We start from the raw sequence: 27,170 nt of genomic DNA, 5'->3' as shown, positions 1-27,170 counted from the left end.
GCAAAGCTCTCTTCCAACATCTCTGCCCTTTCTACCTGCAATGCATCTTCACTAACTTAATCTATCTCAGCCTCCGCCTCCATTCTTACCCCTCCCCGCCCCCCCCAAGACCAGCATCTCCACAGGACAGAGGCTGCGTTATTTTCCCCTGTGCTGTTTCTTAAGAAGGGCCATGAGGCCACAAAAGGCTTGTAACAATTCTGTACTGTTTAAATACTTAGTGGATGAATAGAGGGAATAAAAACTTCATATGAAGTCTGGAGAGAGGGGTTGGCATCAATGCTTACTGATCTTGCAGAGGACCCTGGTTCAGTTCCCAGCACACACATCAGGTGTCTCACAACCACCTGTCACCCTAGTTCTGGGAATCCTACTCCCTCTTATGTGGGTACTGCATGCATGTCGTGCACATAAACTCACACAGCATCGTATACATGCATATCAATCAATCAATCAGTGAACAAGATGAGGATGTCTGTCTGAACTTGCTGTTCTTGCATAACAAGAGGACAGAGGTGGCGCCCCAACACTAAGCACACCCTGCCACTTACTCTGTATGATTTCTGTGGTATTTATTTTGGTTTTTTCTGATGTATGTATGTATGTATGTATGTATGTATGTATGTATGTATGTATTGTCTAGTATCCTTAATTATGGTGTTTGTGGTTGTACATTTTGGATGTTATAAACATCTCACATTTTCCTTGTGAGTGTTGTGTAGGTGTGGGTACGGGGTGAGTGTGCAGGTAGAGGTCAAAGGTCAATTTTCAGGAGCTGTTCCTCACAGTCTACCTTGTTTCTGAGGCAGAGTCTCTCTTGCTCCTGTAGCTGCAGACCCCAGGCGAGCCGGCCCGTGGGTGTCTGAGCAATTCTCTTGTCTTAGCTTCTTTATTTCTCATAGGAATGTGAGATTATAGATGCACGCTGCAAATTTCACCTTTTACACGGATCTGGGAATTGAATTCAGATGGAAAGCACTTTCACCCTCTGAGCCGTCTCCTTAGCCACACTTTTATTTGTAAGCCCCTGTTGCTCCATTTCCTTTGGCAAATTACCAGAGTGAAATTTACAGGTCAAAAGTTAAGCAAACTCTATCAACTGATATTCCTGCCAAACAGTGGAAGGTTACAGCAGGCTCCCTGCAGTTCTGATCCTGCAGGCAGCCCTGTGCCTGGCATTTGGTAGAGCAGGTGATACCTGTAACGTGCCCAGGACAGGCAGGGGCAGAGGTCCTGAGAGGGGACAGAGAGCCAGAAACTTAGTTTGTAGCATCAGGCTAGGATGAGTCTCACTTCACACTCACCTGGCCCAGACAATATCTCCCTTATCACCATCCCTTACACACACACACACACACACACACACACACACACTTAAAACATACATGCACACAGAGACACACATGCACACATGCACGAGTGACACACACATACCACATACTCATACATGCACTCTCATACATGCACACAGAGACTCCCACACATATACACACTTACTCCCACCCACCCACCCACACTCAGACACAAGCACACAGACACACAAACATTCTCAGTGCCACACACACATACATACACATGCACACAGACACACACACTTTCTCACTGCCACATACATATATACCCATGCACACAGAAACACACACATACACACACACTCCCACACATACACATGCACACAGAGACAGACACCCACACCCATACTACACACACACACACACACACACACTCACACATGTCCGTGTATAATCTTTTCTTTCATCTCCAGGTGTTGTTCCCCCTGCCATTGCTGCCAGCCTTCTGCTGTGTGACAGACAGAAAGGAGCTCTTTGCTTCTACATGAGCTTTTTCACAATGCCCACAGTTTGAGCTTCCAGGAGCCCACAGGAGACCTGCCATTTCTTCTGACTTTGACCACTTCCTCCTCCAGTGGAGGGTGAACTACAACAACCTTGATCCTAGATCAGATTTTGGTCTCTCCTCTTGGTAGTTTCTGGAAACCCAGGATAAACTGACATGGTCTGAAGGTCTCAAACCTGGAAAGCATTTTAGTTAGAGGCATGGAATGATTTCTGTATTTTATGAGCTGTTATCTCTTAGGGTTACTAGTTAAAATACATCATTATTCATTATGGAAATAATATGATTTAAAAAAAAACTCTTATTTGTGTGTATGAGTATTTTGTATGCATGTTTTGTATGCATGTGTACCACATGCCTGATGCCAAGGGAGGTCAGAAGAGGGTATCAGATTTCCTGGAACTGGAATTATAAACAGTTGTGAGCTGTCATGTAGGTGCAGGGAATCGAACCCTGGCCCTCTGGAAGAGGATCAGGTGCTCTTAAATGCTGAGCTATTTCTCTACCCCCTCAAGGTTACTTTTCCTTGTCAATTTGACACAGTGTAGAATCACCTAGGAAGAAGTGTTGAACGAGATACTGTCTTAGATTAGCTCAGCCTGTGGTTATGTCTGTGCAGATTACTCAAGTAGTGGAAAGCCTGCCCATTGTGGGCGGCATCATTCCCCTCGAAGGGAATCCCTGATTGTGTAAGAGGGGAGCTTGCAAGCTGGGCACTATCATGCATACATGCTTAATTGATGTTAATTTAATTCACTGCTCCTTCCCTTAACTGTGGCCTAGCATGACCAGTCAGTCACTTGAAGCTCCTGCTGATTGGCCCTCTGAAGTGATGGACCACAACCTGCCTGGCTTTGTGAGTAAAACAAACCCTTTCTCCCCTAAGCTCCTTCTGTCAGGGTGTTTTATCACAGTAACGGGAAGCAAAACTAAGACAGATGCATACTGCAGTATACAAACCACTGTACAAAGAAGCACACCGAACTCGGGCCATTTAATCCAGATATTACAATGGACAGTTGTTCAGACAATGACTCGGGAGATGAGGTTGCTGGCCCAAAGTCATACGGATATCCAGACTTCACCACCCTTGACATTACAGACCTTCGCCTCTACCAGCTCAGCCCAACTGATGCCACTCAGGCAGTAAATAAAACTCATGTCTATGTAAACAAAACCCAGAGGGTGGGAGACCAAGAGCTTCACTAAGAGCGACCATAATTGCATGCTCAATTCTGAAGTCCCCCAGCAACCCGCTGTGCCTTAGACGCTTTAAGCATTCAAATTTGTCTATGCCACATCATGTTGACTTCTTAAACACAGCTTCTGTATGCTGAAGATAGTCTCCCAGTTGTCAGGACCATCAAAAACCCGATCATCTCCATCTCCCAGAAATGATCTAAAGCATTTTACAGGAGAGGAAACTGAGGCCACACAGTGACCACGTGTTCTCAGTAGCACTGATGATCTGCCTCGTATTCATGCCTCCTGTGACAGAGGGACCTGAATATCTCTCATGCCTTCTGTTCTCATTTTTCTTCTGACGCCTTTGTGCTTGAATATTTTCCCCTTAAGCTTCCCTGTTGCAGCCTTAGTGGTGTTTCTGAAGTTCCCGGAACATGTCAGGGAGGTTCCTGCCCTGGTTTGTAGCACATGAGCTCCTGCTTGCCAGGGACAATCCGCCTCACTGCCTTCAAGTCTTTGCCAACTGTTACATTTTCACTGAATTCTTTCCTTACTGCCCTGCTTTAAACCACGACTCCATCCAGTACATCCTGGGTTCTAATTTCCTTATTTTCCCAGAACATTTCATGCTCTCGTTGGTCCTTCCTCCTGTCAGGGACTTGTAATAATCCTGCCTGGAGATAGTTTTGATTTTCATGATGGAGGGTCCAACTGTTATCTGGTAGGCACACACAGGGAGAACTGCTGAGCATATCCTTCAGTACACATGACGGGGGATTCTCCAGCCTAGGCATCACACAGGAGCAAGGAGATGGAGAAATCCCTCACTGTACTAAAAATACTACACATTCATTTCCCTGTGCCTCTTTCCCCTCAAGAATAGGAATGGAGCTTTGTTCTTTTCTCCATTGCTCATAACTTACACTTGCAGATGAATGAACGGATGAATGAGCAAATGAATGATTTGGTCCAAGTAAGACCAGCACTGTTCTTTTTACTAAGGAGTGTCCTGGCTAGTTTCCAAAATCACAGCCCACTCATTGGACTTCACCAAAAAATAAGCGATCTCATCTTAGCGTCTTTTCCTGTAGCTGTGAAAAAAACACTCTGACAAAAGCAACATAAAGGAGAAAGGGTTTCGTCTAACTGACAGTTCCAGATCATAGTTTATCATGGCAGGGCAGCCAAGGCAACAGGAGTCTGAAGCAGCTCATCCCATTAAATATGAAAGCAGAAGAAGAGGGTAATGAATGCACACACATCAGACCTCACCTGCCTAGGGAATGGTCCCACCCACATTGGGCAGAGTACATACGTACTGAAACTCACCTAGCTCACCTGCCTAGGGAATGGTGTTACCCACACTGGGCAGTTCTTCCCATTTCAACTAACAAAACCAAGGCAATTCCTATTAGGCATGCCTAGAGGATCATCTCCTAAGTGATTCTAACTTTTGTCAAGTTAACAACACCATCTTAGTCACTGTTCTATTGCTCTGAAGAGACACCATGACTAAGGCAACTCTTATAAAGAAAACATTTACTTGGGGCTGGCTTACAGTGTCAGAGGGTCAGTCCATTATTATCATGGAGGGGAGCATGGCAGCATCCAGGCAGACATGGTGCTGGAGAGTACTATATCCTGAACCACTGGCAGCAGAAAGAGAAAGACTTACTGGGCCAGGTGTGGGCTTTTGAAACTGCAAAGCCCATCACCAGTGACAACCTTCCTCCAACAAGGCCACACCCACTCTGGCAAGACCACACCCACTCTGGCAAGGCCACACCTCCTAATCCTTATAATCCTTTCAAACAGTTTGACTCCCTGGTGACCAAGATTTCAAATACATGCATCTGTGGGGAGCATTCTTATTCAAACTACCAAAACATCATCACAGTTCTGTCCTGTGAAATATCTAGAATATAAAAGAAATTATTAACATGGTTCAGAGCATTGCCTGCTCTTTCAGAGGACCTGGATTTGGTTCCCAAACGCATGATGACTCACAACCATCCTTAACTCCAGTTCCAAGGGATCTGGTGTCCTCTTCTGGCCCCTGTGGCAAAACACTCATACACGTAGAATAAACATATAAATCAAAACCACTCGCTGATAAGCCCAATGAGTTAAGTTCGATCCCTGCGACCCACACGGTAGAAGGAGAGAAATCACTTCCATAGATGTCCTCCACACATGCTCCATGCCACTTACATGTGCACACACAAATAAATATACGTGATACAAATTAAAACAACAAAACAAAACAACCCACAATGAGTTAGTACAATGTCCCCACCAGAATGGCTAAGGTAAAGACAGTGATGGTACCGGGTGCTGACAAAGAAACAGAGAAACTGGGTGGTTTGATATATGTAAGTTATGTATGGTTGATAGAAACACAAAATGAAGCAGTCATGGTGGGAGGCATTGCTTAGCAATTTCTCTACGAGGACAAGAGAACATTCTACTTTAGTGCTGCAACCTGCTCCTGAACCAGCCTTTCTTCCCTTCTGCCTTCTATCTCCCACCCTCCCTTGCTGAGCCCTCTTTCTACTTTATAAAAAATATCTTTTATTGGGACAGCCAGGTGGCCCAGTGGGTAAAGTCACTTGTCAGTAAGGCTGTCAACCTGAATTTGATTCTCAGGACCCATATGGTAGAAGAAGTGAACCGGCTCCTAAATCTGTCTGTCTGTCTGTCTGTCTGTCTACATATACACTTATCTGTCCTCCACTGCATGTGTTTGAGCACACACATATACACAAATAAATGCATTTTTAAAAATAATATCTTTATTTATTCTTTGACAACTTCATACATGTATACAATATATCTTGAGATATCTACCCTAAGCAATCCCAACACAGACCCCTTCCCTCTTGCTTGTTCTCACTTTTATGTTGTATCCACCGAGCCCAGCTGCCTTCTGGAATGTTTGCTGATCTTGCTGTTGTTCTGAGGGTCTGGTTCGAGGAACCATGGTTTCTGTGAGTTTGTGAGGGCGAGGTCATGTCATGTCAGAACACAGGATTTCACGGCACCCTCCCAGCCCTTCAGCTCATATACTCTCCCCGTCTTCCTCTGAGTTCCCTGAGGCTTGGGGTCCGGTGATGTAGGTGTCCCATTTAGGGCTGATCCCTCAATAGTCATTCTCTACATGTTGAGCAGTTGTGAGTCTCTGCATTGCTGTCTTTGCATCTGATGCAGAAAGAAACTTCTCAGACCGAGGTTGAGGGCAGCGCTGGCTACAGTCCTGGACATTTCTTCTGGAGAAAGAAATCCTATATTCACAAAACTCCACAAAACACTGATGTCCATAGTATCTTTATTAATAACAGCTCCAAACTGGGATAAGATGAAAAGAGCAAACAATTTTTAAAATGGTTCAACAAACCAGTAAGCCCACAGCATTGACTATGGAACAGCAGTGGAACAGGAGGGAAGAGGCGGAGCTATCGATCTATCGACACAGGCATCCATCTGTAGCAAAGCCTATGAAGGGAAAATGTCTATCAGAAACCAGTCATGGTGTATGACCCTGCTTCTACGACAGCCTTGAAATGGGAAAGCAACAAGAATGGAGGACATACTGATCAGTGGTTGCTAGGAGGAATGGAGGGGACCTTAGGCACACACAGACGATCCCTCCCCAGAGGAGGCTGGGGAAGGAGGTTTGTGAGTTTGAGATCAGCCAGAGCCACACAGTAATTCCCACGTAGCCTGTGCTGCACAGAGAGACATTGTCGTGGGAGTTAGGGGAGGAGGTGAGGATAGACCTGTGGGGATGGAAATATTCTCTGTGCCCACATCAGGGAATGAAAGTTCATGGGATGCTGCTGGTGGAGTGGCAATGAGCCCTTCAGAATCCTGACGATCCAAGGAAAGTCAAATGAATTTGCAAGTAGTGCTAACTTGTGACATTAGAGTACAGCCATATGATGTGATATTAGACTACAGCCATATGACATGATATTAGATGACAACTACATGATGTGATATTAAACTACAGCCATATGACATGATATTAGACTACAGTCATACGATGTGATATTAGACTACAGCCATATGATATGATAGTAAACTACAGACATATGATATGATATTAGACGACAGCCATATGATGTGATATTAGACTACAGCCATATGATATGATATTAAGCTACAGCCAGTCACATGATGGGTATTCTGTAGCCACTGATTTTACTGGGGAATGTGCAAAGGAAGGAACAATATGTTCTATCATATTAGTATTGACCCAAAACCCGAGTCTGGCACACTAGTTCCCTGGAGGACCGATGAAGGATGTTCTACTTACAATTCCAGTTTTGAAGAGGGAGGAATGTTTGTATGAAAAGAATAAACACTTGCCAACAATCAAAGAGTAGAGTTGGGGTTGAGCCCCATCCCATATAACCGCAGTGAGAGGCGTTAGGCACTGCATGCCTTAACTGCCTCATCTCCCTGCTCCAGGTTTACACAAGTACCTTCTCAGCAATGGATTCGAACTGAAGTCCACGCCTGCCTGTCATTCTTCACTGCTGTGTGTTTTCCTATGTGTCCAAAACCCATGCAATCTGTTTTGCTTAAAGATGTATGGGACCTGAGTCCAAGGCATGGACTGTAAACCCATGAAGGTGAAGAACATCCTAATGAGACAAGAAGGGACAAATAACACGTGTGTGTGTGTGTGTGTGTGTGTGTGTGTGTGCATGTGTGTATATATGTGTGCATGTGTATGTGTGTATATGTGTATGCATGTGTGTGAACATGTGTGTATGTATCTGTGTGTATGCGTGTATATATGTATGTGTGTGCATGTATGTATATGTATATGTGCATGTGTATATGTGTGTATATATGTATGTGTGTGCATGTGTGTGTGTATATGTGTATATATGCATGTGTGTGCATGTGTGTATGCATATGTATGTGTGTGTGTATATGTGTGTGTGTATATATGTGTGAGTATGTATGTGTATGTGCAGGGTTAATTTGGTATCCTAGCTCCACCCAAGCTCAAGGGAATAATCCAAGTGGATAAAATCACTAGAAGAATACTTGAAGAAAATCTTACAATTCTGGACTTAAAGTTGTATCTATGACACGAAACCTAAAAGTCATGAAAAGAGAGAGTGGAAAAACCTTCATTAAGCAGGCTGTAGTAACAGGTGCCCAGGTATTGCTGATGAAGTATAAATTAATTCAGTCTGGATGGAGGAAAAGTTGTTATTGCTTACCAAAATAAATAAATAAATAGCCTAGTAATTCCATTTCTAGGAGTTTATTCTAAACCTAACGTCACACAGGCCAAATGACCAATTGGAAGAAGATGCTTGCTGTAGGGAGGATGACAAGAAGAGTTGGGGAGACAGGCAAAGGTCATGAGTAAGTCAAGGTTAAATGTGTCATGGCATGTCTGTCTATTCAGTAGAACACTTCATAGGCATGAGGAGTGAGGAAGCGCTTTATGTGCAGGCAAAGAGAGTGTTAACTAAATAAAAGCATGGTACAGTGTGTGTGTGTATATATATATATATATATATATATATATATATATATACTATATTACTATTTCTGGAAGACAGAAAAAATAACAATTCAGATTTTATTTCTGTCTAAAGAAATGATAGAAAGATACACTAAAATGCAAAGGGCAAGAATTCAGTCAGTGGCAGTGACAGACAAACGTTGTATGGATTGCAATTTGAGCCAGGAGAGTGCATTACCGCGTAGCTGGTTTTAACTGTCACCTTGATGCAATGGAGAGTGACCTGGGAGCAGAGTCCTAATGAGGACTTGTCTCCATGTAGATGCCCTTTGGGCGTGTCTGTGGCGGGGTTATTTTGATGGTTGATTTATGTAGGAAGACATGGTCCTATGTGGGCGGCGCCATTCCCTACACTGAGCTCTGGATCGGTTCAGACTAGAGAACTCCCTTAAATCAATAACTAGCAGACTGAGCTCAGCCCGCACTTCCTGAAAATGATGGGCTGTGACTCAGGACTGTGAACTACAATAAAACCTTTCCCTCCTAAGCTGCTCCCCCCCAGCCCCCCGCCCCCAGAATATTTTAATGCAGCAACAGAAGTACAACCAGGGCAGTCTATAACATCAAAGGTTAAACAACTTGTGTAACTCGAGAAAGCATAATAATCATCTCTAGGGTCAAAGTAAATGAGGCTGGGGTTTGGCTCCAGCTCTCAGGTCACCAGCTGAGAGCTTCTTGCAGGGCCCACCCTCTTTGTCCTTAATCTCAGCTGTCCTCACTACAATTAATCGCACTAGTGAGGTTCCCAGGGCACGCTAGAAGTGTTCCTCAGGAAATGCCCAGAAACTCCTTTTAAGCAAACAGGTGTGGGTAATTATTCCCCGTGTCAGAAGCCTATGCGGTTTCCTCCCTGTCTGTTGGCTTCAACGAGCAAACAGAAAGGAACTCTGGATAAGCCATCCTAATCTGTTGGGTTGAGAGCTGCCTCTGCCTCACTCGACAGCAGGGTCTTGGTAGCCCAAAGCCAGACTAGGGCTGACTTCATTTTGAATCTTTAGACCAAGAACCAGGGCTGAGAATGCAGGGGCTTCTGAACTGAGCCGGAGGAAGGTGCAGAAACTAGCAACCGGCTCCTTTCCATTCTTTCAATCTCTAGAAATTGGAGCCGGTGCTGCCTGGGATCAAAGGAAAGTGAGGAATCTGGCTTTCCTCTCCCGCGGGATGCAGGATGCTACAACTGCACCGTGGGTTTTTTGTCTGCCTCTCTCACTTCCCTTTCTTCTCCCCAGAGCATTGGCACCTACACGGAGAATTAGATTCAGAAAGAAAAAGAAGTTTGGTTCATTCTAGGACATACAATTCAGATGCTTATTTGCCTAAAAAGAAAGTAAATTAACAAGCACTAAGAAGATAATTAATATAATTTTGTGGGTCTCATTGGTGGATTGTTATTGTGATCCCCACCCCATTCCCTCCCCCCATATAACCACGAAGGTCAGAGTCACTAAGGAAATCAAAGATGTATTATCAATGTAGGGATTTTTGTTTGTTTGTTTGTTTGCTTGATGCTTTTATTTGTCCCACGATTCCTATCCCGATTCACACCAGCTAATAAAAGTGCATTTTCATGTTTTAAAACTCATAGCGGGACTGGGAAAGAATGCAATTGAAGCAATCCAGGAAATGTCAATCAGGAAAGAGCGCCAAAAGCTGCCACTGTCGCACAGAGCTAGAGACAGGCTTGTTTGAAAAGCCAGCGTTGTTTCAGAGCAATTGCCACACAAGGTCTGGATCGCTGAGTTTGGGAACTAAGCAGAGAGAAAATCATCTCTGGTGGGTGCCCCTGTGATCAGCAAGGGAGGCCTGCAGATGTCCAGTGCGCCTCGGGATGCTCTTGTCCCACGGCGCCACCTACTGGACGAACAGGAGAAATGTTGGCTGTGTTTCTGTTTTGTTTTGTGTTTTTATTGTGTGAAACAGACAGACCAGGCTTGGCAGCTCACGCCTGTAACCCCAGCACTTGAGAAGCGGTGCTGGAGGATTGCAATATTTCTATATTGCAATGCCCTTTCACAATCCCCTTGTAAATTAAAAAAAAAAACACCTAAAAATAGAGAAAACATAGAGGAATAAACAAACGAGGAAAACGCACATCGACTGAGCCATCATGGAAAAGAAATTACTACTACTAATTTCAGTATTTTCACTGCCCTTTCACGGTGGGCAAGTGGGTGCATGAGGCTGTGGTGTGGTTACAACCTAGTGGGTTTTTCTCAATTCTAAACTTCCCTCTTGCAAAGGATGCCACAATTAAAAAAAAAAAATCCTTGGACTGGGGATTGATCATTCAAATGCAGTGTGCTTGTGTAGCATACACAAAGCCCGGAATGCCATCAGTAGAAAGTCAATAACGTTATGGATAAAATGTTGTCCAGTGCCTCAGTAAATAATTGATTTTAAACTGGGTCATTTGAAAGGCAAGTGTACTGAAAAAAATTTTTTCTTTTTAAATTGTGTTGTCATCGCACAGGGTTGAAACAAATTTCCTAGAGATAGCCATGCTCCTATCTGGGAAATGATCAGATTTCAAGTGGAAATCAAATAAATCTTAAAATGTAAAAGTCTAAGGGCTGGAGAGATGGCTCAGCAGTTAAGAGTCCTAAGCACCCACACAGAAGCTCACAAACTCCAGTAATTACGGCATCAGGGATCTGACGCCCTCTTCCAGCTCTGAGGGTGGCACATGCTCATGGTACACAGACAAACACCCAGACAAGTAAAATAGAAAGACACGCATGCATGCATGTGCACATGTACGTACGTACGTATGTATGTATGTATGTATGTATGTATATTTGTTTGTTTGTTTCCACTTTCCTCTGCCATTTTATATATATATATATATATATATATATATATATATATACACATATACACATTTATATGTGTGTGCGTTTGCACTCTCCCCTGCCATGTTTTCTGAGAGAGATCTAAGAATTCCTACTAAGAACTGCTTGGTGTTATGCAAAGAAACACACACACAACACACGAGACACACACACATACGCACACAGACACACACACAGAGACACACACACAGACACACTCACATACGCACAGAGACACACACACACAGACACACATACATACACACACAGACACACGCACACAGACACACACACAGACATACACACACACACATACGCACACAGACACACACACACACACAGAGACACACACACACAGATACACTCACATACACACACAGAGACACACACAGAGACATACACACACACAAACTCACATATGCACACAGAGACACACACAGAGACACACACACACACATACACACACAGAGACACACACATTTTGTCCTTTTAGATAATGCTTTCCAAATTCTCCTCCCAGTCTTTTAAATTTATTTCCTATCCCAGTTTATCCACGGTTTTTGTTTGTTTGTTGTTGTTGGTTTGGTTTGGTTTGGTTTGGTTTGGTTTGGTTTGGTTTGGTTTGGAGACAGGATCTTGTGTAGTCCAGGCCGGCCTCCTGCCCACTGTGTAGCAGAGGATAATCTTGAATACCCGATTCTCCTGCCTTCGCCTCCCAAGTGCTGGGATTACAGTCGTGCACCACCACATCCAGTTTACTGTCTGAGAGCAGCGTTTCTGAACGTAGTGCTGGAAAGAAGGCGAGCAGGGAGCAGAAACAGCAGGCTTGCTCTTCAGACGTGGGGTTCCTGTTGCTGGAGTGACCTGGGGCTCAGGGCTGGCATCCTTTAAGAAAGTCTGCTGTGGCCTTCGAGAGGGCTCAGCAAGTCCGGGTGCATTGCTGCCATGCCTGATGACCAGAGATCGAATTCAGGGACCCACAGGTTGTCCCCTGACCTACCCGAGTGCGTGTATGCATGCTGACAGACAGACAAACAACCCACAAATAAATAATAATGTAAATGTAACAAATAATAAATGTAATGAAAAGTTTGAGGGTGTGTGAAGACGGTTACGATGAGATCACGCTAGAACTACCAAAGCCAGCCATCTTTCTCTTCTTGTACAAGGTTCCTGTTTAAATAAGCGCCGCAGAACTTGAATAAATTCATAAAGCAAAAAGAAGCATTCCTAGTTCCTAAGGAACCATTCCTGGCAACGACCGCTCCTCCTCGAGCCCACCACAAAGATACCCCTGGAAGGACCGAGAGAGAAACAGACACCCAGTGTTTTCTTTTATAAGCAGTAAAACCAGATTGCCATTGTAGGATCGTTTTGCGCACGTGCGACGAGATCTATTAAATGTTTATCTTAGAACCCTGGTTCACTTGGGGAGAGAGAGGGGGGGAAAAAAAGCCCCGTCCCTGCCAGCCAGTTGGTTTGTGTGAATCACAGCTCAGTCAGCTTTCAGGCCTATAATTTATCTTTTCTTTGGCCTATGTGGTAAATGCTCCACTTGTCCATGAATTCTCGCCTTGTTTTAATGATGCTATGGTCTGAATGTAGTTTTATAAGCCACACAGATAAGATTGTCGCTCTGAAAACACAGATTTGTGTGTTTTTCCCCCCTAGGAGATTTGGGGGGTGGGAGGGTGGGGAGTTACCTCTGTCCTGATTCACATCTTGGTGGGGTTGTGGCTGGAATTCCAAGCCCAGCTAGGAGGACTCAGTGGTAGTGGGGGTGGAGGCAGGGAACCGAAGGGGGTGGGAGAGGGGGAGGGATAGCTGACTCGGCAGAACCCAAGGCTTCATTTACCCAAAGAATTCTGAGTCAATGCTGGTCAACTGCATCCTGGCGGTACTCTAGATCCAAGAGAATGTTATTGATTGGGAAGTTTTATTCATGTTATTTTCTGAGGGCTGTGTTTTCTCACTATACTAAAAAACCAACCAAACAAACCAATGGTTTTCCTCAAAACACTGAAGTAGGCCATAGGAGCCAGATGGAAAACCTTGACATATCAGAGGGCTTCTTTTTTTTTTCTGTTTAGTTTTTTAAAATCCTTGTGCATATATATGCATTCAAATATCCATGTGTTTGTAGGCTGAAGGTGAAACGGTTATCTCATACTATGTATAAAAAAAAATGTTGTAGACATGCACAGTACAAGATAGACAATATTTCAAATTTCAGTGATACTGCCAACCAAAGCATGGACATCTGTAGTGTAGCCCAGCTGAGCACAGGAGTTTCCTTGGCAAGTGTAGCCAAGAGGGTCTTTTATCCAGGAAGAAACACGTGTTATAACTGAGGGTGGGGCACTCTGAAAGATGGTTTTAACTGCGAACATCCCCCTGGGCCAGACTACATTCATACTTCCTATGTTTCTAACCCAGATTGCGTCTGGAAGGCAGTTTCACCTGGAAACCCTTTAACTGCCATTAAGTCTAGCTGCTGTCTCTGAGGGTGTCCCTCACCCCTGCCCAACAGAGGAGGAGGCAGACATGGCAAAACAACACTTCAAAAACGGCTCACTTCAAAATGGTTCTTTGAAAGAATGAACGAGTGTGCTGGGGTTTGTGACTAGAGAACTAGTTGGTGGCTGCTGATTAAGATGGATTTGGCTGGGTCACTAGGCAACCGTGCAAAGACGGGCAGAGCAGAACTCTTCATTCTCTCTCTCTAAATAACTCTATTTTTTTCCTTAATTCAGGTGATGGATGGGCTTTGGAGTCAGACATTAAAAGCCTCTGACTGTTAAAGAAGCCTACCACCTCTGGATGGCTCTCAACACCCATGGGCAATGAAGCAAACCCAGCCAGAGTTTCTCTACACTGACGAAATGCGTAAACAGTTGCCTGGAATCATCATGACTATCGGGGACCAGTTCATAGCCCCAAGAAGAGCAGCTTAGGGCTTATGGCGTAGGATACGATGCTTTCTGCAGTGAGGCTGACAGCGTGAGTCCAGACCCCTCCCCACATGCTGCTCATTAGACTGTATGCCAAGCTAACACAGTCTGGGAGCAGACATGGGGAAGACCTTTGAAAATAAACTCCGAGTCCAAATTTATGGGCGTAGAAAAATAGCAAGAGGCTTCAGTAGACGAGTATTATTGTCTTTTTTACAGTTTCAACTGTCTGGAAAATTTGCCTGGATTCTGTCATTGTATGATTCATTATTTTCTTTCCTTTGAGACGGGGTCCTATGTAGCTCAGGCTGGCCTTAAGTAGCCAAAGATGACCTTGAACTTTAGATTTTCTTGTTTCTACATCCCAAGTGCTGGGATTAAAATAACCTGAACCTTCCTTCATCCCTGGGGGGTATGAGCATTGTGGGGATCAAACCCAGGGCTTCAGGTCTGCTGGGCAAGCGGTCATGGGTCACGGTCTATATCCGCAGCCTGGTGTTTAGGCTTTGTAGCAGTCATGTTTCTCCCTGCCCCCCTCCTCCCGCCCCCCACAACCACCGCGGTGCCTTTCTTTCTGGGTTCATGAACATACGTCCTGTACCTTGGGCTTGGATTAGGAGACAAGATTTGTCTCTGTGTAAGTCACCTACCACTTCTTTTTCTTTACATAAAACAGGGTCTACAGAGGTTTTGTTCTTCGGATGTTTCTGCCTACGCGAACATAGTGGAAGCTTAACTTGTCTAGACCTTGGGTGACTGTAGGGTGACATGTAGTGGTCTCGCCCGACAACACCTCCCACAGAAGCAGTCATCGGAGAGGAAGCTAGTAGCCTTCCACACACTTACCTCCCCTGCAGAGACACCATGGGGATTCCCTGGCACGGCAGGAGCCTCTGTGGCCTGATCTGGGTCTTCAGAGCTTTTCACTTCTTCGGGCTGGCTGTTCACCGGTGCACTTTCTCTTCCTTTGTCCAGTTTAAAGAATCTATTCAAAAAGCCGAAATCCTTGACCTGGGCGGGGGCTTCTGCCTGGGACTCAGGTGGTGAGGGTGCCAATGGGCCGGTGGCAGGGAGGGTCTGCTGCTTGGCCTCAGTGCACCCTGGGGTTTTATCTGGAGCCTGCCCTGGTGCAGCTGCCACCGGAAGTGCCCCGTGCTCACTTGGGTCTTTGTTCTCAGGCGCTGCGCTTGGACTGACATCAAACCTCCCCGATGCAGCCGATGAATCCGTGCCTTGGTCCCCGGGACGTCCTGGTACAGGCCGAGAGAGTGTCAAGAAAAAATGGGATCTAGCAGCTGGTGCCTTGGTCTTGGCTTCTTTCCCAAGATTCTTTCCGCTGGCATCGCCCACAGCCTGGGCCTCCATTGTCTTGGGGGAAGAAGTAGCCACATTATCCTTGGAGCTGCTGATTCCCAAGTCGACTGTAAACACAAACATAAACAGAGGTCATTCAACAAGCCAGGAAATTCAAGGATGAATAATGGACTCCAACTTTTGATACACAACGTCCCTTCTGCAGACTGGGGCGGCCTTGTTCCCTGCTGTCAGCCCAGTAGACACCTCCTGACCCTGCTCTTCCTAGAAGAGAGACCCTCTGAGGATGATGAGGCAGAAAAGCCAAGGACTGGGAAGTCACTACCTGCCAGGCACCACGTGAGTGACACCCAATGTCCACTGTCATCTTCTACTTCCTTGGGATCCTGAAAAGTGTTTACTTAATTTTTTTCCAATAGAAATCATGGTGTGTTTGTTAGAGTCAGAGCTCCGGAGCTGGGAGATCTTTCAATCCCTCGATCTGCTAGACGTCTGGGCTTGCACCCATTCTTTATCATGGGATTTTGTCCTGTGTCTAGCAGCCTCATTGGCACCAACCTCTTGAATGCTCCTCACATCCCAATGCTGTGGGTATCAAACATATCTTATAAATGTCCCCTCGGAGAGAAAAAGCACTCATATTTGAGTATCACGGAGGGAGGTTCTCTCTGGCAGGGAGTAGTGGTCCATGCCTTTAATCCCAGCACTATGGAGACAGAGGCAGGCAGATCTCTGTGAGTTCCAGACCAGCCAGAGCAACACAGCGAGACCTTGTCTCCAACACATACTTATACACACACACACACACACACACACACACACACACACACACACACAATCTTTTCCTTTTTTAAATCCAAGCGTTTTAATTTTTCTCTGCCTTTATTCTTCAGTAGGTAAAAATGAAGAGGCAGTAGACCCTTCCTCACCATTTAGGAGATGACGTTCATTACGTTATAATGTTTAAAGCATACGGAAAAAGTGGCTGAGATACACTAACTGCTCAGTACACATCATGACACTTAGCTGTTAGCTACCTTCCCTCCAGTCTCCAGGGAGAGGGCCAGGGAGCCGCCAGCTCCTGAGTTCATGCTCTGTCTGGCTTCATGTTAGACATCTATTAGCTTAGACTCTGGGGGATATGGAAGACTAAAACTGCAACAATCAGAACGCTGATACTCTGTAGCCCTGAAGAGCAGGTGTGTCCTCAGACAGGAAGGCTGGGACGGCAGTACAGATATGGCCAGCTCATGTATCCTGTGTGTGTAGGTGGTGGCTTCCCAACCTCCTGGGAGCCACACTCCCAAACACCCACCACTTCCTGCCTTGAATCGATTAAATTGCCTTCTTTTTAAGGCCCTTGGGTAGCGATGCAGTGGGGAAGAACTTTGGAATCCTGTTTCATTCTGAAGATCTTGTACTGACAAGCTTTGAGAACCTGGGAAAAGCCCTAACAAGCTTGTGCTTCCCTCACTTATAAAATGGGAGTGTTGGTCTGGGGAGATGGCGCATTCATTAATGCCCTTGCCTCAGAAGCACCAGGCCCCGAGTTCTATCTCCAGAACCCACGTAGAAAAAGCTGGGTGTTGTGGTCACATCTGTAATTCCAGCCCTGGGGACATGGAGTAGGGGAGATCCTTGGGGCATATTGTCCAGCCAGTCTAACTTGACTGGGGGAGTTCCAGGCTGGTGAGAAAGCAAGAAAACCCGTCTCATTTAAAAGAACACAATGTGTATGACTGCTGACAAGCAACACTTGAGGTTACCCTCTGGCCTGCGCTTCACACATCCATGTGTGCATGTGCACATGAACCCATGTGAACATCTGCATACACGCAAGCCTGTGTGTGTGCACACACGTAAACTCGGGGAATAGAATTGCTCCCCAGGATGACTGTCAGTGATGCTCAGCCAGGGCCTTGTCCTGATGTTTTCCCCCGCCCTGCCCCCCAGCAGGTACTTAGTGACTGACAGATACTCTTAACAATGTTGAGGCTTTTCCCCATCCTTGCCAACACAGCCTTTTGTTTAGTATACATCTAGACAGGCACATCTTAGCACCTGTTTTCAAGAAGTCAAGGAGAGGGAAAAGCAGGGAGGATCTGAGGGTCCTTCGTTCTGGTTCCGTTATACATTAACACACTACCACGGGGCAACAAGCACATGCCAACTGTACACACATCCATCCGCAGCCGCTGTGCCAGGCTCTGGTATCTCACAGTGTCTGGAGTATGGAACAAACCTATAAGGAGAGCGTCTTTTTGTGTGCCTTGGTGATCTCTTAGTGGCACAGAGGACGGAGGAGAAGTGACACAGATGAGGGCAATGATGGAGCCAGGGAGGCTTCATGAGGAAGTCCCCAGCCAGTACGCTGGCTAACTGGGCTGACTGGGCTGACTGGGCTGACTGGGCTAACCTGGGCTAGCTCTCCTTTGCTTTTCTCCCATGCTCCAGGGATTCACACTGGAGGGGAAAGAAGCAAGCAGACCAGGCACCAAAAGAGCAAGAAAGGCGCATCCTTGGCTTGTCAGAGAGAACAGAAATGGACTGTAGGTGTGGTCCAGGACAGAGGGAGAGGAAGAGGCTGGGACTGAAAAGAGGGAGAGGCCTTTGCAACTCCCTGATAGCATCAATTGGTTTCCCCCTTTACCACCTGGCTGGATATCAAAGGAGCAAAAAGGTCTTTACAGCCAGAGGAAAACAAGACACTTTCCACGGGGAAAAGTGCCAGGATTTTGCTTTGAAAAGGCTCCATACCCAATATGACCTAACACAAGGTATAAAGCCCAAGCAGAAAGAAGTGATATGCTTGTTGTCAGAGATCAGGTAAAGCCGCTCAATGACTTGTAAGAACTCCAAGTTTGGAATGGGCTCCCCTTCCGGTCAGCCGAAGCTCATGCTGGAAGCTGGGTGGTTTATACTGATAGCAGGGTTGTTAGGGTCAGAGCTCGGGCTCTGGGAACCCGGACAAGCTTGGTTTGGCCAACCCTCCTCAGCAGCTGGACTAAAAGACAGTAGAGAGTGGAGAGCAGTCACAGGAGATTTAGTCAACACAGTCACACTGGGGAGTGCGGCTCACCTGTCCCCAGCCCACCCTCAGGGTCCACCCTCTTCACTAGTGTCTAGTGTATGAAATTGGCGCCCCCCTCATGTTCATCGTGCTTATATCTTCTTGGTGAGTTGACTTGTTTCTTTATTACTATGTAGTGGTCTTTTAAATCTCTTCTGACTATTTTTGGTTCAAAGTAGACTTTATCAGAGACCAGGTTATCTATGTAGTTTGTTTTTCTTGTCCCTATTTGCTGTATAAATTGCTTTTTATCCTTGGCCTCTGGGTCCCTGGGAGTCATTATTAGCATAGAGTGCTTCTTAGAATACAGTTGGTTCTAGCTTTTGTAATCCAGCCAGTCTCTATGGATGATGGCTAGAGACTGTTCACCCTTATGGTTATCACTAACCTTATTTCCCAGCTCTGCATTCTTTTTCTTCTGCTTGGTGGAATCTATAGTCGATTCTTTCCACTGTGTGCATTTTTTTTTAAAAAACATATGATTCTGATGATTTTTTTTTTTTATTTCCAACATTCCTAAGTTTTTTTTGAAACCCAAATTCCTTCACCGATGCTTTTCTAGGTCGCTGGTTTCTCATTGGTTTTGCTAACTGTCCCCCGGCGTTGCTGACTCTCCTCTCCTGGACCGGGATTGGGTTCAGCTGCTTCTTTGTGTTTTCTTCAGGCTATCAGTCATCTTTTGATGCATTTGAAAGCTTCCTGGCGTCTCATCCTCTCAGTGTCTTTGAGCTCGGGAGTCAGGAACCCCGGGAGTCAGGAACCCTGGCTTTTGTAAAAGTCCTGCTGCTTTTCTTTTCTTTTAACAGTTTTTTTTCCTTTTGTCTACCATGACGTGTATACTTGTTGGTTTAGATTTTTCTTCTAGTCTTTTCTTTTGGGGGGGGGCGGATTTCTTACTAAACTTCTACTTATTTATTATGGATGCCGGACGGGGTGGGGGAGGGAGCCCTGGCATGTGTGTGAATGTTAGAGGACAACTCGCAGGACTCCGTTCTCTCCTACCACCATGTGGGTTCCAGGTGTTGAACTTAGGTCATCGGCTTGGCGGCAAGCACTTGCTATGCCATCTTGCTGGCCCATAAACATTATCGCAGGCACAAATGGATGGGAAACAACACGGAGCATGACAAGTTCAGTAATGTCGCGCATTGTAGGCAACCACTGGGGGTCCTAGAGTGGACCCCCACATGAAAAGAGGCAACTACTGGAACTCCTTGTTTGCTCCCCACTATATCTAAGCCCCAAGTGAACGGAGGCTTAGAATGTCAATCTACAGCCCCGAATGCCTTAGGAATGCCTTTCAGTAAGGCCAAGTCTGGTTACGAGGGTCAGGCACAGAGCCGAGCCCTGCAGGCACTCAGGAGAAGACCGGGATGCTTACAGCAGAACAGGCACCCTGTAACAAGCTGCTGGGGACAGGCTCCTCTGTTCCTGAGACTCACTGTCTCAGGTCTCCCAGAAGTTTTCAAAAGGAAATCTGAGACTCCCCGTCTTCACTCTGCCAACAAAGTGCTTCCGAAGCCTCTGTCTGTTCACGATGCCTACTCTGTCTGCTCACGATGCCTACTTTGTCTGCTCACGATGCCTACTTTGTCTGCTCACGATGCCTGGTCTCCCCACAAGCACCATTAGTGTGTGTGTGTGTGTGTGTGTGTGTGTGTGTGTGTGTGTGTGTGTGTGTGTGAAGTAAGTGCTGGGGATCCAAACTCAAGCCCTCATGTTTGCACAGCAAGCACATCCCCATCTCTCCAGTCCCTCCAACATCACTTCCTACACAACCTTGCTTTACACTGACATCCTGATACACTGATATCCTGATCTATCAGAATAAATCACAAAGTGCCCATACAGCGTTCAGCAATCACAAGGGGGAGCTGTTACAAATCCTGAAGATGCAATGGGAGTGTAGAATTATGGGAGTTTGCATGGGTAAAATTCTTGGATCAGGCACACAGTTGATGTCGCATCAGGATCCAAATGTAGCAGTTTGTTAGAGAGGGAGGGAGGCAGATGTTGAGTTCTTCAAAAGAGCATTCTATTTAAATATCAAAGGGCTACGGGAATCCCTTGGGAAAAGAGATAAAGACCTTGGAGGGTGTACAGTAATGGCCCTCTGCAGGTTGGATTGGGTAGGGTCGGGTTGAATAGCAGGAGTCAAGTGACACTTCAAACAGTGGCTTTCCACGCTGGGCAGATGCCTTTGTTGTTCTGAAGTGTCAGGGTTCCTGGTGCCGATCGCTGTGGCTTGGAGGAAGATGGGAGACTCGGAACCTTCACTCATGGCTCAGATTTCAAGCTTTCTTCTCTGCTCTCAAGAGCCAAAATGTCTTGGCCAGGAAACCCTAGCACAAACAACAGTGGGGGCTTTGGATGTGAGGGATGGAGTCTTGATTACCAGCTTGATTTGCCTGGATGTTGAGTGATGTCATGGGATCTGAATGGACTATTAACCCTGTGTTGCCCAGAACATTTTGAAGAGGCCACAATGAAGCTCAGTTCCCGTGGGTAACACCGGGGTAGCGACATCACACCGTCCACTCTGTCTTCCCTTCTCTCCACCTTCCTAGTGTGTGTATATACTTTGCAAAACCATGGAGTACACAGGGCTACTTCAAGTGCAAAGCCACCTGCTCCAGCACTGCCACTCAAAGACAGCAGATGGCTGAGTTAGTCGTGGGGGTTTTGCTTGTTTTTTTGTTTTTGTTTAAATCAGGTGGTAAGATGCATCTGACATGCCTTTCTACCAGATTTGATGACTCTCACAGCCATTTTCCTTCCTGTCTCTGCCTTCCACCCTTTTCACAAACTAACATCTGCAAACTGATGTGGATCCTCAAACATTCTTGGTATTTGGACATGGTGGCTGTGTTTATTATTGTGAGTGGGTGTGAAAGGCCAGAAGAAGACAGTATCAGGTGTTGTGCCTCAGGTGACATCCACCTTCTCTGTCTGTCTGTCTGTCTGTCTGTCTGTCTGTCTATCTATCTATCTATCTACACACACACACACACACACACACCACACTACCTTATCCATGAATATTCTAGAAGCTTCTACATTGTTTCTTTCATTTCCCCTGTCTTAGTTAGGGTTTCACTGCTGTGAACATACACCATGACCAAGGCAACTCTTATAAGGACAACATTTAATTGGGTCTGGCTTACAGGTTCAGAGGCCCAGTCCATTATCATAATGGTGGGAAGCATGACATTACCCAGGCACACATGGTGCTGGAGGAACTGAGAGTTCTATATCTTGTTCCAAAGGCAAACAGGAGAAGACTGTCTTGCAAGAAGCTAGGAGGAGGGTCTCAAAGCCCACAGTGACACACTTCCTCCAACAAGCCACACCTACCAATTATCAATATATAGGAGACTGCCAAAGTTAGTGTGTTAGTTTGGGATTCTGGGGAAGATTATCAAGGAGGTGGTATGAGGCAAGAGACCAGGGGACCAGGGGGCAGTGAAGCCATCAGATTAGAGTGGCATCACTATTCCAAATGTAGATGGTCACTGAGCACATCCAAGGATGGTTAGTGTCATTGTCACTGTGGAAATGCAGTTAGAATCACAGCACAGCTCCACTCCACACCCACTGAATGAATGGTGTAACAAAGCAGGTAGGAAGTAGGCAGCGCTGGTGAGGATGCTGAGCAACTGGAATTTATGTGCCTCACTGGCAGGGATGTGAAGTGGGACAGTTGCTTTGGAAAGCAGTTAAGGAGCCCCTCTGAAAGGTGGGCATTGAGCCAGCATATGGTCCACAGTTCTGTTTCTAAATAGACATGCCCAAGAGCACCAAAACATACAAAAAATAGCTCACCATGCACAGGGACGTGGTATTTATAAGTGCTGGAGTGTAAACAACCACAGTCAACGCGTCTGTTCACTTATGAGTGAGTCAAGAAAATGTGGCCTTTGTGGAATGGGCTGCTATCATCTTAAAGGAAAATAATGAACCACAGATGCTTGCCACAGCGAGGTGAACTCTGAAAACGTGAAACAATCCAGGCACATTGAAGAGGGATATTTGGAATGGGATCTAAGAGTCCTTGAAATCAGAAGTGGAGACATTATGTTCCAGCTCAGCCTTGACTTCGTTATATACATTGCTCAAAATGATTACGGTCTCAGTGAACTGGCTCTGCTCAGATCAGGCTGCTAAAATGTACAGACCGAGCTGGGGAAAGAGCTCAGCATTTAAAGTGTTTCACTGCAAGCAAGGGAGTTCGATTCAGACCTCAAGAACCCACACAAATGCTAGGTGAACATGACAGCCTGCCTGTAATTCAGCCCTGCCTTGCAGAGTGGAGACCTAGGGGTTCCCAGAGCAAGCTGGGCAGTGATGCAAGCCATACTGGTGAGGTCAGGGTTTGACTGAGAGACCATGCCTTGAAGAATAACATGGAAGAGAAGTGAAGGATGACTACTGACATCAACCCAAGTCCTACACACACACACACACACACACACACTCGCACATGCATATACGTGCCAACCTACATGCACACATGCATATGCATGAAATGAAGAAGAAAGGAAAAGAAAGACATAGAAAAGAGATACAGGATTCAAAGCAGATGAAAGAAATCTTCAATAACGGTGATGATTATGATGATGGTGGTGATGTTGGCTGATAGAGATGGTGAGGTTGATAATTATTGCGATGATGTTGCTGGTAGTGGTTAAGACGATGGGGATGGATTTTTTGAAAGCTGTCTTTTGAGACCTATGGAGTAGTGATGTAAACACAGCAGCAGAGGTGGCCAACTCTAGGGTCGGCTGTGTAGTGTGTTTGGCCAGAACATACTTGCAGATGTGTTGAGTGGCGGGTGGTGGGGCATTCTAAGTGAAAACCTTAACTGGAGGCTGTCCCTGGAGAACCTCCAATCTCTTATTGGCTCCTCCCAGTAGCTACCCATAGAGGTGTGGAGACAGGACATTTCTAGCTCCATCCAACTTCCGTGTCTCACGGAGCCTCCAGCTGCTCCTCAGCCAGCCTTGCATTTCCAAGGCATCAGGATCTCCCAGAAGTCTGGAGAAAGCTGTGCTGGTCTAGGCCTTGAGTACATTGCTTGTGCTGAGCTTGGGATGTGTTAGATGACAACCAGCCCTTTGCTCCCAGAGACTTCTAAAACCTAAACAGCTTATTTAACCTCATGTGTATGTGTATGTTCATGGGTGTCTAGATATATGTGAGGCGGTGAGTGTGTGTGGGTGTGAACTTGCGTGCAAACTAGAGGCCAACCTTGGGCGTCACTTCCCTGGTGTTACCTATCTTGCTCTGAGACAGGATCTCACTGTCCCTGGCTGGAGACTTGCCAAGCAGGCTAGACCGACTGGCCAGAGAGCTCTTTTCTCCAGTGCTGGGCTTATAAGCAGATGACATTAGGCCAGTTTCTCTCTCTCTCTCTCTCTCTCTCTCTCTCTCTCTCTCTCTCTCTCTCTCTCTCTCTCTTTCTCTCTCTTTTTAACTTGAATTCTGAGGATCAACTTTCCCAACTCCAGTACTTTACTGATCCCCAACCCCCTTTCAGACTTTCTTTCAACTCATGGAGGCATTTCTAAAATGTAGAGTAGCCTGTGTGGGGCCTGTAGCCCAGCTAAGGTAGGATGAGGCAGGAAGAACGACTTCATGGTCAGAATGAGCTACAGCAACAAAACCCCAAACAAAAGCGGAGAGAGCAGGTCATAGCTGCTCAGAAAAAACAGATATTAGTGTCTGCCCCAGGGGCCATCAATTTTTTCCACTATCAGGCAGCTATGATTTAGGGCATTGTCTGAAACAATTCCTCAGGGATCAAAACTGGCAAATTCTCACTCTCTGTATCACCAGCAGAAACCTTTTTCACTTGAGTAGAGAATTTTCAGTTCGCTGAGCTCATTCTACATACGAGCATATAGACACACACACACACACACACACACACACACACACACACACACACACACACGTACTTCAAGGGTGCAAAATTAGACAGTTCCTTCTTTAAGAACAGTTGACGAGGGATGAAAGGGAAGGTATCAATTCTAAGACACTCCTTGTCTGTGTGCGACAGACAGGCATCAGCTTCGGGGGTGGGGTGGGAGAAGAAGATGCGCTTTGGCAGATCAGTCACGTTTTGGGCTCTGCCATCCATCCGCCATAAGGATGGAGACTTTTGTCTTTTAAAGAGGATAAACTTACTAGAACAGAATCAAAGAAAGAGGGAATTGGGGCGCTTTCATTTCCCCAAAGATCTGTGAAGTTTTAGGAATGAAATAATCAGGAGTGGAAACCTGGCCAGGTAAGATGGATTCGCCCGGAGCTACAGTGACTCAGGTATGGCGGCATAGTCTATGTGTCCTGTAGTTGGCCCCTGCTTCAGAGCTGCGGTTCTTACAGACCCCTTCTGGCCAGAGAAAATGGCATCGCTGCCATCTTACCGGCAAATCTTGGACAGTGCCAATTCCATTTATACAATTAGCAAGCGGCAGAGCTACCCCTGCTGGCTGTGCCCTGCCCCACCACCCCACTCCCAACTCAAGTTGGTTAGATCAAAATGTGGGCATGCAATGTGGGACTGAATGACTACAAATTCCGGGGCTTAACACAACATGGGTATCTTAGAGCTCAGAAGGTCAGACGGTAAAAGTGGGACAGCTTCTAGAAATTTCCATGCCTGTTCCAAGGCTGTGTGCTACTTAGCTTATGGTCCCCCTTCTCCACAGTAAAGCCTAGCAGTGCCCATCTTCAAGCTTCTCCCCATCTCCCTCTCCATCCTTCCGTCCCTCCCTCCTTCCCTCCCTCTAACATCTGTTCCCAATGTCACTTCCTCTTTTCCCACTCCATCCCCCTTGCTTCTTTCTTTATAGTGACCTTTTGGGTGACATAAGACCTTCACGAATAGGTCAGGAGCATATCCATCTCACCCACCCACAAAGCCTTCTCTGGCCACCCACAGGTAAGGTGTCATGTTCACGGGTCCCAGGGTGACACCATCTGGGAGGAGGAAGAATATCGGTTTTTTGCACATCACCCCCACCACCACCCCCCTCACTTGCGATGCTCTGTGCCTTCATGACCACACCTTGAAGATACCCATTCCATCCTGATACATACATCCTCAGTGAGGGTGCGGATCAGCTCCGAGATCCCCTAACTGTCCAGATGAAGGGATAAAAACTCTTAGTCTTTTCACATGAGCCCAGACGTAAGCCACACACATCTCTATGATAGGATAACAGAGAAGATCCTCCGAGTGACGATTGCATCACCTCCAGAGTCCCAGTAGCCACCTGTGTGACCAGGGCATCCTCCCTGCCCACCCCACCCCTCCGCTGTTCCCAACACTCACTCCCTGCCTCCTTTGGCTCCTGCCCAAACTTCAAGTGTGATTAAGAGTGTAGGTGACTCAGGTGTCTCCCTGGAGAACAGATGTGTCTTTTAAAGCACAGCTTGATGATTGAGGAACAGAACGTTAATTCAATGGCGGCTGCGTTATCTCCACTCAGACAGCTTGGCTTTAGTTGAATCCGTGCCTTGCAGCTCCTGTGTGTAAGCACTTTTGCAAAAACAAAACAAAACCAGACTAGAGAACAATTGTCTTCCACGATGGTTAAAAGCCCCTTTGACTTTCATTCCTGGGATCTCTGGGCTTAGTGGCATCTCTTTTTGCTTATTAGTGGCACAGGTGAGCTGGGCAGCTGACTTCCTCCCACCTTACCTGGTGGAAAGGGATTGCCAGATAGCGGCGGGGCTGTGGCATTTTTGTAACTGACAACGTATGAAGTGGAAAAGTACAATGGCTTTTCTTTTAAATGTGCATGCGTGTGTGACCGTGTGAGTTCATGTATGCTACAGGCATGCGGGAACATGTGGAGGCCCGAGGAAGGCACCGGATGCTCAGGACTGGCTTCAAAGGCGGTTCTGAATCACTATGTGAGTGTCAGGCATTGAACCCATATCCTGTGGAAGAACAGCAGGTGTTCTTAACCAATGAGCCATCTCTCCAGCCCCACAACAGCCCATCTTTCTGTATGTATAATTGATTGGGTCTGGACTAGAAGTGTGTAGAAAGGCTTGTCCTCTAAGTCTATGATCTATGGGGTGTCTGAGGTTTTGTGTCTTCCAGTTCTCCATAGTCACACAGGGAAGGAACCCTGCACCAGCAGGAAGGCACAGCTGGGTTGATCATTACATGGTCATCAACTGCAAAAGACTCACACCTTGCTTGTGTCATGTGACATATGCCAAGTCATATAGCCAATGAGCTGCCAAGCAGGGGCTCTAAGTTAGGTATGTTGACCCCCTAAGTCAGGTTCTTGGCTCTTGCTCAATTGTTTCATCTTTTCCACTGAAAAGGCCTGCCCAGCTGCCCCATATATCACATGAGTGTTATCATGGCTTGAATTCTATCTCCCCAAAGATCCTAGGTT

At 46.2% G+C, this 27,170-nt stretch overlaps 1 protein-coding gene across 2 annotated transcripts in view; it reads right to left on the bottom strand.

The window, feature by feature from the left end:
* Bcas1 (brain enriched myelin associated protein 1) overlaps positions 1-27,170 on the bottom strand; it is an 88,576-nt gene that overhangs the window by 45,421 nt on the left and 15,985 nt on the right. For both annotated transcript variants that reach the window (XM_085832093.1, XM_029468981.2), the window contains exon 4: positions 15,216-15,790. In XM_085832093.1, the coding sequence (XP_085688219.1) occupies positions 15,216-15,790 (575 nt within the window). The remainder of the gene's footprint in view (positions 1-15,215; positions 15,791-27,170) is intronic.

Source organism: Mus caroli, unplaced genomic scaffold (genome assembly GCF_978045245.1).
Source record: "Mus caroli unplaced genomic scaffold, Mus_caroli_1 scaffold_2, whole genome shotgun sequence".
Taxonomy (NCBI): domain Eukaryota; kingdom Metazoa; phylum Chordata; class Mammalia; order Rodentia; family Muridae; genus Mus; species Mus caroli.
This window is presented reverse-complemented; position numbering and strand designations above follow the sequence as displayed.